The 16,129-nt window shown below is 35.8% G+C and overlaps 1 protein-coding gene across 1 annotated transcript; it reads left to right on the forward strand.

Annotated features, from left to right (window-relative positions):
• Positions 1-2,462: 2,462 nt before the first annotated feature.
• Positions 2,463-4,550, forward strand: LOC137742078 (CBL-interacting serine/threonine-protein kinase 11-like). Its single transcript, XM_068481824.2, has one exon. It carries the CDS (start codon positions 2,749-2,751, stop codon positions 4,120-4,122), a length of 1,374 nt encoding a protein of 457 aa, XP_068337925.2. The 5' UTR covers positions 2,463-2,748; the 3' UTR covers positions 4,123-4,550.
• Positions 4,551-16,129: the final 11,579 nt, after the last annotated feature.

Consider the following 16,129-nt stretch of genomic DNA (forward strand, 5'->3'; position numbering starts at 1 on the left):
CAAACCCTTTGTTTGCCTAGTTCTCATTATTCGAGGAGCCCTCGAGCAAAACTCGACCCCCTCTCTAAGAGTAACTCGATCTCATCGAGTGCTTGTCGAGCCATCGATCTCTTGTCTGTTGGGTGTTGTATTTACTTGCTTACATACAATTCAATGTGTGTCAAGATGAGCTTGAGTTGTTCTCGAAATGGCTCAAGTAATACAAATTAAGCAAACAATAGGTTTTGAATACAATTAGAACTACAAGGTCAAATTCATTTCACATATAAATTGAAAGTAGTTACCAAATAAGATTTTATTTTTCAATTTTCAAAAAATGAAAAACAAAAACTGAAAATGAAATGATTATTAAACGGCCTCTTAATATTTTTCTTAATAAAACAAGATTCAAAGAAAACCCCGCCTCTTTCTCTTTTTCTAATTTTTTGAGCTTGCAACAGGACAAGTTATTAAAAAAGAAAACTAAAATGACCAATGACTCTCTTAAAATTTCTAATTAGTCCCTCACCTTTCAATTTAGCTTTACATCCCTAATCTTTTTTTTTACTCTATCACATTTCTTTGGTTAGATTTTCTTACCGACGAAATTATTCTTCATTCTGATAAAAATTTGATAAATTAGACACCAGAGGGCACGTTGGTAGAAGCTTAAATGTTTGTACAAGGGTTTGTAAGTACTAAAAAGGGTTTTGGCTAAATTAGCTAGAATGCATTACAAATAGACGAGCACTTGAAATGAGTAAATACAATGCATGTAGTCGTTTGCAAATCCCTTATTTATGTCGTCACAATGATCATGCATTGTATTTACTCATTTCAAGTTTTATAGTTTTATGTCATCTCATCTAATGTTTTATAGTTCATTTCTTTCTAATTCAGCGTATATTTCCTTGCTCTTGCAAATTACTTGTCCAAATATAGCCTAGCACTATGTTTGAATGTTTGAATGAGAGAAATAAACTTGAAATATTAACAAAAGTCAGAATTTATAAATCGACATGCACCAATTTCCTTTTTTAGATTCATAAACATAGGAATTTAGAATATTCGAGTAGAAAAAAAAAACTGAGAATTTGAGACCTTCAGTTCCCGAGTTTAAATTATAATGCAAATAAGTGTCATTTCTAAATTTATATGGGTGAGAGTTTAAAAAAAAAAAAATTGTATTCAAGTTTTATTGTTCTTCTAGGTTAACTAAATAAGAAACTTTACAAATTCTAAAAAATAAAATTCCGTCATTTCTATTTTCATAATTTTGAAATTCCTTAGTAAGGTTTCAACCAAAAACAGTGTAAGGAGGCTGAAATTGTAATGGTACATAAATGCAAAATTTAAAAATATGCTTTATGAAGACATGATATGTTTGTAAACGAGTGGTGGTGGTTGATCTATTGATGTGAATGGTTGTGATGGTAGAATGCTAACGATGGTAGTGGCAGTAGTGGTGGAGGAGGGGAGTCACCAAGGATGATAATGGTGACGTTGTTGTTGCTAGGGAAAAGGTAGTAATAGGGTGAGGATGGGGTTGGGGTTGGCAGAAGCATCGATGGCGAGGGTGGTGGTCGTGGCAGAAGCAGTGAATTTGAAAACTGATGGTGGTGGTTGGCAGCAGCATCGATCAATCGTTTATGTACCACATATAGTTTCTGTAGTTTTATTTTTTGGGACATCAGACAAGGAAATTAGGACATTTTAATTTAAAAAAGGTTTGAAGGTTGTTTAAATGCCGAATTTATTTTCCACGCCCGATAATCACCATTCACTTTTATTATACATGTGATTTATCCAAAAAAAAACAACATCTGCACTCTATCCCGAGCGCAGAAGCATGATCACAGCGGATATTTCTTTGCTCTTGCAAATTACTTGTCCAAATATAGCCTAACACTGTGTTTGAATGTTTGAATGAGAGAAATAAATTTGAAATATTAACAAAAGTCAGAATTTATAAATCGACATCACCCATTTCCTTTTTTAGATTCATAAACATAGGAATTTAGAATATTCGAGTAGAAAAAAAAAAAAAAACTGAGAATTTGAGACCCCCAGTTCCTGAGTTTAAATTATAATACAAATAAGTGTCATTTTTAAATTTATATGGGTGAGAGTTTAAAAATAAAAAAAATTATATTCAAATTTTATTGTTCTTCTAGGTTAACTAAATAAAAAAAATTTACAAATTCTAAAAAATAGAATTCCGCCATTTCTATTTTCATAATTTTGAAATTCCTTAATAAGGTTTCATCCAAAAACAGTGTAAGGAGGCTGAAAACGAAATTTATAAACAGATGACCTGTTAGATAACTATTTTGTTTTATGATGTTTTTGTTTCACCCTTTATAATTTCCTACATTTTGAACACAAAAAATAAAAATAAAAACGACAAAAAAAAAATTCAAACAAAAAACCGTCTTTTGCTATTTTTTAATTTTGGTCTCGCAAAACCCAAATAAAAACAAAATAAAACAAAACAAAACTATTCTCTCCTACGTATAGGAAGATATCCCCTTAAAACCCTACAACAGACAAACTCATCCTCCACCGCAGCTTCCACCGAAAACCTTTCCGTACTTTTCTCTCCTCCTCCTCCCAATTAAAACTCCCGACATTCCTCCTCTGACAAAACACAAAATCCCCAAATCTTCTCACCCGTTTTTATTTATCATCTCTCACTCTCTTTTCAACCAATCAAAACCCACAACCCGGACCGACCCGATTCCCCCCGGTTCGGTCTCATCTCGGCATCCCATGATGCCGGAGAGCGAACAACGACAGCCGCTGCTGGCGCCACAGCAGCCGCGCGTCCCTGACAATGCCCTGTTCGGGAAGTACGAGCTCGGCAAGCTCCTCGGGTGCGGCGCCTTCGCCAAAGTCTACCACGCCCGCGACGTCCGCACCGGCCAGAGTGTCGCCGTCAAAGTCATCAACAAGAAGAAGCTCGCCGGCACCAGCCTCATGTCCAACATCAAGCGCGAGATCACCATCATGCGCCGCCTCCGCCACCCCAACATCGTCAAGCTCTACGAGGTCCTCGCCTCGAAGACCAAGATTTACTTCGTCATGGAGTTCGTGAAAGGCGGGGAGCTTTTCGCCAAGGTGTCGAAGGCGCGTTTCTCGGAGAATCTCAGCCGGAAGTACTTCCAGCAGCTCATCTCCGCCGTCGGGTACTGCCACTCTCGCGGCGTCTACCACCGGGATTTGAAGCCCGAGAATTTGCTCGTTGACGAGAACGGGGATTTGAAGGTTTCGGATTTCGGTCTCAGCGCCGTGACCAACCAGATCCGACCCGACGGGCTCCTCCACACGCTATGCGGGACCCCCGCTTACGTGGCCCCGGAGATTTTGACGAAGAAGGGATACGACGGCGCCAAGGTGGATGTGTGGTCGTGCGGCGTGATACTGTACGTTTTGAACGCCGGGTTCCTGCCGTTCAACGACCCAAATCTGATGGCCATGTATAAGAAGATTTACAAGGGAGAATTTCGGTGCCCGAAATGGATGTCGTCGGATCTGAAGCGGTTTTTGGGTCGGCTCATGGATACAAACCCAGCGACCCGGATCACGATCGACGAGATTTTGAAGGACCCGTGGTTCAGAAAAGGCGGGTGCAAGGAGATCAAATTCTACGACGATGATTATTCGATGGACGACGCCAAAATTGGCGGCGGCGAGGAGGAGCAGAAGGGCGTGACGAGCCTGAACGCGTTCGATTTGATTTCGTTCTCGGCCGGGCTGGACCTGTCCGGGTTGTTCGAGCCATCGAGCAGCAGCCCGGCGGAAGACGGCGAGCGATTTATCTCGGAAGATACAGTGGAGAACGTGGTGGATAGAGTGGCGGAGTTTGCAAAGGCGGAGAAGCTGAGGGTGAGGAGGAAGAAGGATTGGGGGCTGGAGATGGAAGGGCAGAATGGGAATTTATCAATCGGGGTGGAGGTTTCCAGATTGACGGAAAATCTAGTGGTGGTGGAGGCCAAGAGGACGGGCGGCGACGCGGGGCCGTACAAGGAGCTGTGGAAGAACAAGCTCAGGCCTTACCTGATTTGCCCAGATGATCAAAGTCCCTCATCGTCAATATCAACTCCTTCCTCCTCCTCGCTCGCTTGCCCAGTCGACGAATGTTGATTGTGGGTGTCGAACGACATGTCGCTTTTTGGAATGGTAATTAAAATTAATCAAGTGATTAATTAATAAAAATTAAAAAAATAGAAGATAATGGGTTGTTGTGTTTGTACTGGCAAATGGGATTAATAAAAGATTACTAAACCGATTTTGTAATCTGGGATTAAGACAAAGATTACTAAACCGATTTTGTAATCTGGGATTAAGACTGGGATTAGGGAAAAGAGATATATGTGCATGTATAGGGGAGGTGATATATATATTATTTATATATAGCCTTTGATAGGGCAATGTACAAGTTAAGTTGTACAGATTATATGAGTAAGTTGATGAGGGCAACAGAGGATGAAGGGTTAGATTTAAATCTAATCAAAACTCTGACTCTTTTGCAATGCATCTTGTATAATTGTAATGATTCTTTCTTCTTTCAATTTTGGTGTTTGTATTTAAAATCTTTGGTCTAATGACGTTTATTTATCTAGAATAAGGGTTAGAAGTGTTTTGATTTCTAACTTTTTGTATGTAATTAGAAGTATGTGAGTCTCATAATTAGGTTTGGCAAACAAGTTGTATTTGTTGTATTAGTGTCGTTGTATTTGTTGTATTAGTGTCGTTTTCGTATCATATCCCTTATCTTAACCAATGTTCTAAAAAAATGCCTAGGGGCTGGGCAGTGGTGACCCGAGGCTTTCCTTGCAAATCGGTTGGAAAAATCGGCGAGGCTTTAGGTGGCAGCCTAGGCCCTAGGCCCTTTTTTTTTTTTAATGAAATTCAAATATATAAAAAAAAAAAAAAAATCCTATCTAAGTCTAATTGGTTTAAAATTGCGAACTTGTTGTACATGTGTTATCCTATAATACTCATCGCTATGGTTATATGACATATATGCTTAATGTATTTTTAAAATTTGGACTTGTTGGATACTCTTTTTGCATTTTATCGTTCTTTTATTATCTTATCTATAGATTTCATACAAGTATATTTTTTTATAAGTGTCAATATGCACTTATTTACAAGATATACAAGAAATTTATCTAAATCTGTCTGGGCGCCAGCCCGCCGTCCGACTAGCGCCTAGCGCCTAGCGTCTTTTAGAGCATTGATCTTAATAGATCGTGTCGTGACAAACTCGTTATCTTAACGGGTGTTCTATTAGGTGAGCCGATAACGACCCGATTCGTCAACAGATCGTGTTATTTCTTGTTGGGTTAACGAATGTTGTCTAGATTTGAAAAAGAATATTTTATGGAGTTCTTAATGGATGACTTGATAACAACCCAACTCGTTAACTGGTGATCCGATAAGATCTACATCGATAACAAGTTGATTCGAAACTTATTATGTTTGTGTTAAGTTAATGGATCGTCCAAAAAATTAGCAGGCCAGGCCTACTCACAATACAAACTGCGATTGAACACCAATGAACTCATAATTGGTTAAGATAATTGAATCTTTTGATTTCCGACTTCTTATACGGAGTGGAAAGTTTGTGAGTCTGACAATACAAACTGTAATTCAAACTTAAGAACCAAGTATTTTGGTGGGTTATGGGTCGTTGATTCCATACCTTTTCATTCTCTTCCTCATTCATGACTTTTTCAATTCAAGATTGTATCCATTACAAATAAATAAACACATCAAAATTATATTTTATTCGTCAAAATTATGTTTTATTCTTTCATATTAAAAAGATCTCAAATTTGAATCTTCCGTCCACTAGTGCATCTCAAAAATTTAATTTGACAACTGTAATTTGGTTGCTGTTCACATAGTGGGTTGACACGGACCGAAAGAATGGAGTATTTTATACTTATCAATTATGAACTTGCTGCCATTTGCCTACCCATATACATTTTTTTATTTTTTTATATTGAATGGATTAGACACAAGGCATCATAATCATATAATAAATAATGAATGTGACCATATAACAAACTGGTTTAAATTGCTAGCCGACCTCTATATTATGGGCAAAATTATTAAAAATACACATTTAGTGCTCAGACCAAACCAATTATTAACAAGACCTTTCTCTCTACGTTTGGAATCTGTGGACTCGAAAATCTGAGTCGTCTAAGGAAGAAAGAGAGATTCAAACTCTTAATTTTCATGAGATAGGATAATGAACGGATAATTGGGGGTCGGGAGATTGGAATAATTGCCAATTTGCAAGATTGTAGGAACCGATTTCAGGTGATAGAGTGCTCTGCATCATTTATTTTAGCGAGTTTTAATAAAAAGAGCTTAGATGAAGATTATTTTAACCATAAACCAGCTTAAAATATTGTTTAACAAAAAACTCTTCAAATTTAAATATGGGGAACTTTAATGAAAAATTTTCGGTACTGTTCACTTTAACGGAAAAAAAACCACATTTTTACATTAAAAAATCAATCATGGTATTATTTACTTTACTCTTTATTTTTTCTTTATCGTTAAAATTCAAAGTTTTCAAATATTTTTTATTATTTTTCCTTTAAATATAAGGACAAAAACTCTAAATTATATACGGGCTGAATTACAAAGCCCATCACGCTCAAATGTAACTTTTCAAAATTGCTTTAACAGAAAGATAAGAAGAAAAGTGTCTCTCACTTAACTCCGACCCCAGGTGGCCTCACCCTTTCATATTTAGTTTTTTATTAAATTGTTTTTCAATGAAATTGGAACAGCTAGCATCCCAACATGTTTTAAGAAATTATGTGGTGCCCCACCTCCAACCTTTTATGCGTCACATCCCTTAGCTCTCTCCTTTCTTTTTTTATTTTTTTATAAATTGTTGTTCAAATGCTTTTTACATCATATGTTTTACACTTTTATTTTGTTTTAAATTTACGATAAATTCATATGATTTCTATAAAATATTTCTTAAAGTACTATGGAGTTGTAATTATTTAAATTTTCATTTTATTTTATCAAATAATAAATTTACTTACATTTGTCTAGTTCTACGTCCGACTAGCACCTAACGTCTTTTAGAATCATGAGAAAAAATGTGTGTTCTTCAGTTTTTTAATAAATAATGTATAATTTTGCGATAGTTGTCACATCCCCGCCCGGGGTGGATCAGTTCCCGGGTCCACTCCACCACCGTAGTACGATATTGTCCGCTTTGGGCTTACCATTCCCTCACGGTTTTGTTTTTTGGGAACTCACGAGCAACTTCCCAGTGGGTCACCCATCATGGGATTGCTCTAGCCCCCTTCTCGCTTAACTTCGGAGTTCCTACGGAACCCGAAGCCAGTGAGCTCCCAAAAGGCCTCGTGCTAGGTAGGGATTAGAATATACATTTAAGGATCACTCCCCTGACCGACGTGGAATGTCACAATAGTTCTAGCAATAGTGTGCGTTATTTTTTTGTTCAAATTCAGAATTAGTGTGGATTATTGTGTTATAGTTCCAGAAATAGTGTTTATTTTATTACCTTTCATAAATAGTGTGAGTGATTTTGACCAACTTTCGGAAATAGTGTGGCTTATTATGTTATAGTTCTAGTAATAGTATGAGTTATTTTGGGTCACTTTCAGGAATAATGTGAGTTATTATTCTATAGTTCCAGAAATATATGTGGATTATTTTAGTTTAGTTTCAAAAATAGTGTGGGTTATGTTTGTTCGCTTTCAAAAATAGTGTGTGTTATTTTTGCTCACTTTCATAAATAGTGTGGTTTATTATGTTATAGATCCACAAATAGTATGGGTTATTTTGATGTAGTTTCAGAAATAGTGTGAGTTAATTTGTTATAGTTCTAGAAAAAACGTGAGTTATTTCAGTTCATTTTCAGAAATAGCGTGTAATTTTGTTGTAGTTCTACAAATATGTGGATTATTTTAGTTTAGTTTCAGAAGTAGTATTTGTTATTTTGCTATAGTTTCAGAAATACTGTTTGTCACATCCCGACCCGGGCGGGACTACTTCCCAGGCCCGACTCCACTACTGTAGCACGATATTGTCCGCTTTGGGCTTACCATTCCCTCACGGTTTTGTTTTTGGGAACTCACGAGCAACTTCCCAGTGGGTCACCCATCATGGGATTGCTCTAGCCCCCTTCTCGCTTAACTTCGGAGTTCCTACGGAACCCGAAGCCAGTGAGCTCCCAAAAGGACTCGTGCTAGGTAGGGATGAGAATATACATTTAAGGATTACTCCCCTGGGCGATGTGGGATGTCACAATCCACCCCCCTTAGGGGCCCGACGTCCTCGTCGGCACACACGCGGTCAGGGGTAGGCTCTGATACCAAATTGTCACATCCCGACCCGGGCGAGACTACTTCCCGGGCCCGACTCCACTACCGTAGCACGATATTGTCCGTTTTGGGCTTACCATTCCCTCACAGTTTTGTTTTTGGGAATTCACGAGCAACTTCCCAGTGGGTCACCCATCATGGGATTGCTCTAGCCCCCTTCTCGCTTAACTTCGGAGTTCCTACGGAACCTGAAGCCAGTGAGCTCCCAAAAGGCCTCGTGCTAGGTAGGGATGGGAATATACATTTAAGGATCACTCCCCTGAGCGATGTGGGATGTCACACTGTTTATTTTGTTCCATTTTAGAAATAGTGTGGGTTATTTTGCTGTAGTTTTAGAAATAATGTGGGTTATTTTGGAGTAGTTCCAGAAATTGGATGGATTATTTTGCTTCTAGAAATAGTGAGGATTAATTTGACTCAGTTTTAAAAATAATGTGAATTATTTTGGTTTAATTTTCAGAAGTTCTATAAATTTTGTTCCATTTTAGAAATAGTGTGGGTTATTTTGCTGTAGTTTTAGAAATAATGTAGGTTATTTTGGAGTAGTTCCAGAAATTGGATGGATTATTTTGCTTCTAGAAATAGTGAGGATTAATTTGACTCAGTTTTAAAAATAATGTGAATTATTTTGGTTTAATTTTCAGAAGTTCTATAAATAATACAAGATTACTCCACCAAAAAACAAAAAAGAATATGTAATCACACTTTTAGACTTATGTTCAACAAATACTTTATAAAGATTCACTTTTAATTTTAACATTTGACAAAAAAAAAAAAAAAATTAGTTTGTTTTATTTGTTTTTTAATTTTAAGTTGGAGCAAAGACACAAGAACCCTACTTGAAAAGATGACTTCAAATTCCAGTAGCAGTGTCTTTGACAGCATGATGACGACGATGACCATGAAATATGACATTTTGGGCTCTCATGCTCTCTCCCTCTCTCTCAACCTTTCTCTCTGTGTATCAAAATCCAAGTAAAATGCATTTCATACATCTGTTAGTCATCAATTTGATCAGTAAGTGATAACGTGATAAATATAAAACTTACATGTATTTATGATGTGGCAAAAAAATTAATTAAATATTAAAAAACCATTTTAAAAACAAAACTAAATTAAAAGTTATAAGGGACCCACCCACCCACCTTCTTCTCCAAGGAGAGAGATGGCGTCCATCAAACTATCATTGCAATTTGAAAAATTACAGCGGTCAGCGAGGTTCCTATCTCATCTTTTCTCGGTCTCTCTCTCTGCGGGGAGCGCATCCTCTATCTCATCTTCTCTCGATCTCTCTCTCCGCTGCGCGCGCGGCTTCAATTCCACCATGTGTAACCATGAAATGTAAAGCTTAACAAAAAAAATCAACTTTTGTCATTTTTATATGAATGGAGGAAATGCAGCAGAGGTAGGAGGAGGGAGGGACTAAAGTGTCAAGTATTGAGTCATCAAGTTACTTGGATGTTTATTATAATTTTTTTTTTATAAATTGGTAGATTAGACAAGAGCATAATTGTAATTGTACGAGTAGCATATTGCTTATATATATATATACTGAAGCACCATTGTAATTTTATCAACATTGAATGAAATGACGGTAGTATATTCAGAAACTGTGTATTCTTAGATTCTACAGGGACAACGTGTTGTGTTGCTGTCAGGGGTAAAAACGGAAACTCAATTTTTGAACCATTTTAATTGGATTGGTTTAGAGTTGAACTTTGTTCTAACCATTAAATAAAGTTACTACATGATTTTTAGTTAAAATTCAAAGTTTTGAAATTATTTTCATTAATTTTTCTTTTATTTATTTGTTTATTTATTGGAGTGACGTTTTGATGCACTGTTTCGTGTTAATTATTTCAATAATTCATCAGGAAAGTCATCAGGCCAGCCAGCAATTATAGGCAACGATACAAGGAGGGACAAAAGCAAAATTATGGGCATCAATCATGAAACGGATAAGTTCAAGTAAAGAATATAGAGTAATTGAGAGTAGGGAGAATGGAGTTGGGAGGAAGCTAGCTCAATCTTCCATGATGAGAGAAAGAAGTTTATGGCTCGTGTGAAAGTATTTTTAAAATGATTAAAAGCATATTGGATAAGAAAAATTCGCTTTTAATTTAAAAAAAAAATGTGATTTTTTATAAAAAATTTTAATTATATTTAAAATCTCATTTAAATAGACACAAATGTTCTCAATATATGTGCATAGTTGTTGATTAAAAATTTTCAATACTATAATCAAATGTTGCTCCCACCAATATTTTTATCATTTTTTTAATTTTCTTTGTCAATTGAAGACCGTAGGTTTCTCTCAATTTTATATTTTTAATAAATAGACAAAGAAAGGAGTATCAACATCTTACTTGGCCAGATAGCTTGTTCTTATCCAGCTAGGAATGAACATAATATATATATATATATATATATATATATAGCAACAAGTGCACTACCAGAATGAACAAATAAAAATAAATTAAATTTTACTTGTCTCAAATTTAAAGGATTAATGTACAACCAAAATAAACAATACAACAATCCAAATAAAAATTTATTCATTACAGTTCAAATTTAAAAGAGTTCAACAAAGTAGGATGAAGTTGAATCGGATTCCCATCAGTTTTTTTATAATGGTCATTTGAACCACACTTTGAACATTTTCGAGTTGATTTTTCTTCTTCACGGGATGGGAATCTTTTTTTTTTTTTTTTTTTTTTTTTCTCCTATCACGTCTTCTTCGCGTAATTGATGGGTAGGACAATTCTTTACAAAAAGCAATTTGCAAACAAATGATTTGTATGAGAAGTGGATACTGGTCTGCTACATAACTACGAAGGCAATTTGCATAAAAACTACGGAAGCAATTTGGATAAAAACTACATAAGCAATGATGTTAAAGTTACATTAGGCAATTTACATAAAAACTACATTGCATAAACACTTGAGAACAAATAAAAATGTACCCAAATACATACAGACCGATAGCAAAGAACCACAAAACCGCGAAACCACATTTAAGTACTATCCATTTGTCTCCCAGAATCATCGAAACCAAAGAACCAAAAAAAGATACCGACCAAAACATGGAATGAATCAAAAAATAAAAAGAAATCGTAGACGAGGAAAAATGAAAAAACCATCTATACCATCGTTTAGGGCTACACAACCAACAATGATGCCTTTAATATGTCTCCACTATTTCTTAGGTTTTGACGTCAGAAATTTATCATATAGGGTTTTTATTTTTTAGTTTATTTGATTTTAAAATTTAGGGTATTTATGTCTATTTAAGTGAGATTTTGGATATATTTGAAAATATTATAAAAATTGACATTTTTAAAATTAAGAACTAATATTTGGCTATATTTGATAAATACTGGTTTTTGAAACCAATCATTAATAAAAATGCAAGTAAATTATAAAAAGGCACTTGAAATGCTTTTAAAATGACTAAACATTTTTTATATGAGAGTGCTTTTCAAACCAATTATTAGTAAAAATGTAATTAAATCCTTAAAAAAAAAGCACTTGAAATGCTTATAAAATGACTAAGACCTGGTTTGGTACTGAGGTGATTCTGAAAAAAGCTGCTATCAAAAAAAGCTGGGAGCTGTTTTTGTGTTTGGTAAACACTCAGCTTCAGTTTTTTTTCATAGTTTTGGATGAAAAAAAGCCAAAAACAAGAAGCTGCAAAACCCAGCTTTGAAAAACCGGTTTTTTTTCACATCTGTTTTACATAAAAGTTTACCAAACACTCTAATACTGCTTTTTTTTTTTCAAAAGCACTTTTACAAAAAAGTTTACCAAACACTTTGCTGCTTTATTTCACAGTTGCTTATTCTCACAGCACAGCAGAAGCAGTTTTTTTTCAAAGCACAGCAATACCAAACCAGCCCAACACTTTTGATGGGAATGCTTTTGGAATCAATCCTTAGTGAAATTGCAAGTGAATCCTAAAAAAACATTTGAAGTGCTTCTTGGAAGAATTAACTGGTGGTTCTTGCAGAAAGCGTTTTCAGTCATTTTAAAATCATTTCCAAACGAGTTCTTAATGAGAAGAAATTTTGTGTGTGCAGGAGTCTCTGTAGGGTACCACACTTAATCAAGCCCAAATAGAGTAAGTTGAGTCCTTTGATGAGAGGTAGCATGAATGACGTGACCCAAAGAACAAATGCATAATGTAGTATATCCTTCTCTTACTTTTATCCTGTCTATGGGAATATGGAGTTGTGTCTGTCTAAAATGAAGCAAATGAAATCTCTAGTCGCTTATCGTGGAGAAAAGTATAGATTTGTCTATTCGAGGACCACGCAATTCTAACCTAATTCATATTCTCAGGTCTCAACGATCAGTGCTTCAATTTCCATGTTTGGTTCGCGGATAAGGTAGGAGAATGCTCATGTGATGCAATTTCCATGGTTGGTAAGATCAGCGCTCAGATTATGACAAGTTACCAGACCGGTTTATCAAATTTGTGATGGGGAGAATCTCGTACTCTTGGTCACTCTTAGAAAGTTCATGCAACGTGCAATGCAATGGTATCCTATTACAGCATAAATCAAATGTGGAAACAAAGAAAAACGATACCTTTTCTTTTCTTTTCTTTTTTCTTTTTTCCAATGATTTGAAGTACGAGAATGAAAGTCTTTCATTCGCGTACTTTAGGAATGAGTATGCAAATTTCCTAAGTGAGACAATAAGTAATGTTAGCTTCTGTTTGCTTTTTCAGGGAGGTCAAACGTCGGGAAATAGACTTCGTTGCTATGATTTCATCAGCTGTTCAGTTTGTGGATGACGAATGTGCTTCTTCCGCAGACCATTAATTTCTTCAATCTGGGATCAAAGCTCTGCTTGGTTGATTTGCCCGGTTATGGCTTTGCTTATGCTAAAGAAGAATTTAAGGATGCTTGGGTGGAGCTTGTGAGTATACAACTTTATGTTCTCCTTTTCATTTCTAAAGTGGAATTTGGTGAATAAAACTGTTTACTTGCAAGTGAATCCAAATATCTAAATCTTATATGTGCCAATATAATTGGTTTTTTGGGCGCTTCAAATTTTGTAGGTGAAGGAGTATGTTTCGACAAGAGTTGGTCTAAAGCAAGTGTGTTTACTTACTGGTACAAAATGGCGAATGAAGCCAAGGGATCATGAGCTCATTGACTTAATGGAAAGGTAGACAACTGATTTTATTAAACCAATGTCGGGATTAACTCATCGGTTACACTGATTCCATGTGGTACAAGATACCACACATTCCTCTATTGTCTTCGATTGGTGTATACGCACATATGTATCAGATTTTATTAACTAATACGGATTCGGTTTACAGAGCTGAAACTAAATATCAGGTTTTATTGACTAAGACGGATACGGTTTTCCCAATTGATGCGGCACGTCGTGCAATGCAAATTGAAGAGGTCATTAAGGCTTATTTATACTGGCATTTCACAATATATAAGCAGCATTTTCTCAGTAAGACTATCTTTTTTAATCAATATATCTGATTTTGCATAGTCTGAAAGCAAATAAGTCTTTGGTCCAACCCGCGGTATGGAGTATGCTGTTATCTGATCAGTTGATAATCACAAGCATACTATTTACGCGTATCAGTGTTGAAAATAATGTAATCACTCCGGATTTGGTTCTTATTTCAGGTGATGGTGAGCTCGAAATCTGGAGCTGGTATTCGAAGTTTAAGAACAGCGCTAGCGAAGATTGCCCGTCTTGCCAAAGTCTAATATGCAGCATCAGGTAAATGTAAACTCTTAATCCAGGGTGCATTTAAGCTCTTTTTTCTGTGAACTCATCTATATAGTTATGTACTTCTAGGCTGTGGCGTGCTGCTTGTACTAATGTTTTGGCTTGGAAGCCAAATTTCTCAAACTCATAGAGTTGCCGGATGCGTTTGATGCAGATTGTTCGCCTACACAGATTGAGCAGGGCGCCGAAATAGTTTGGTAATGCCTGTCTCGATTAGCAGGACGACGTTGAGTTGACATTTGGCGAGTTAAATGAGAATTAGTTTTGTAGATTCTAGTTTATTTCTTACATTTTAAGTTTTTAAATTGAAGGTTACATTTGATTGCAGACATTTTAAGATAGTGAATGGCTTTTATCGGCTGATTGGTGCAAATTGCAGCCATTGCTCACGTATTCTCAAGTTATGCCTTTAGCACTGCTGTATTAGTAGTTTACGCTAGCGTCGGTCGCCGGCCATGATGGCCGCCATTGATGATCGTGAGCGCCGCGCTATCGGGCGGCTTCGCTATTGTCGGTCATTTAAAAAGGATAGTGGAAAACCAGTACAAATGCAACATGGTGGACTTTCCATTGTATAATTTTATCCTTCCTTGGGATATGTAGGGAAAAAATGCCTTTATACTATTGGTTCGACGATCTCAGTCGAAGAAGCACTTAAACACGACGGACGCACTAGGGACAGAAGACATGGCAAAGCAGCCCAAGAAGCACTTTCCATACATAATTACTTTTCAATTTGTTGGTTTACATTATGCCAAAGCACTTAAGTAAAGCAAGTAAAACAACAAAAAGCAAAACAAAGATAGAATTCTTGAACACGCAGTTGATTTTTATTGCTAGATTCTACAATGTGGGGTAGGTATTTAAGTTGGTGATTAGGGTAGGGAAGGGGAGACTAATCTAACATTAGGACTATTAAATGAGTTATCATGTCAGTATTACAATCTAATGATATTATTTTCGTGAGTAAGAAGTCTTCAGTTAAATTCTTCTATATGACGAGTTTGATTCCAAGATATAACTGACTCATTGTGTGATTCAGTCCAAATCGCCTATTTCAATGTTGTATAAAAAAACAAACTCTCCCCATCTTCAATCTATAATCGAGCATCTTCAGCTCATATGTCCACGTAAGCATTATAACTTCTAGAGTCAACAAAACTCGATAAACTCAACTAAAACCATTAAGTATAATCTATATCACAAATGTTTGGCAGATTGTGATGAAAATGCTAATCTCCATACGTAAGTTCATAAATGGGAAAAAAAACTTTGTGCTTCTTGCCTTTGCAATATATTATGACCATATTATTTACTAACTTTTTTTACTACAAACGATAATCCATCACTTGCATATTTTTTCGTAATATAAATAGAAATTATAAACAATGTTTTATAATTTTCTTGATGTTTAATTTTTTCTAACAAGGGTGCTGTATAAGGCCTATTTTATATATTAATACTACAACTAAAGTATACAAAAGTCTTCTGTCTATATTATCACATGTTCATTAATAATAACAACACAACATGGCGTTGTGATTGGTGCACATGAAAAAACCAAAATTTAAGTCAAAATAAATTCCCACTCAAAGAGACTCAATTCTTTGTATCAAGGGAAAAAAAAAAAACTCTGAATTCTAGATGCAGACTTGCAAATCAATTTAATTTAAAACATTCATTCTTGCACTCGAGATTTCTAGTTCAATTATCCATTCTCAACATTTGATGCAATTTAATTAAAAACATGCATTCATGCACTCGAGATCTCTAATTCAATTACCCTTCATTCTTACACCCGAGGTCTCTAGCTCGATTACCCGTCCCTCAACATTAAAGTCATGTTCAAGCAATTAGACAACTAATTTGAGACGTGTGTGTGGATGTGCGTTTGGTTAGGCCAAATGCAATTATCGCAATACTTTGAATTAGTTTAAGTCATGACCTCATTTCCATAACCAAAACAGAATAAAATTGACCATTCCCTCTCACCATTGTCATGC

Source organism: Pyrus communis, chromosome 11 (assembly GCF_041283825.1).
Source record: "Pyrus communis isolate YQ-2024b chromosome 11, ASM4128382v1, whole genome shotgun sequence".
Taxonomy (NCBI): Eukaryota; Viridiplantae; Streptophyta; class Magnoliopsida; order Rosales; family Rosaceae; genus Pyrus; species Pyrus communis.

What these genes read in the sequence shown, in the direction of transcription:
- LOC137742078 (XM_068481824.2), top strand. Translation starts at nt 2,749, where the DNA reads ATGATGCCGGAGAGCGAACAACGACAGCCGCTGCTGGCGCCACAGCAG.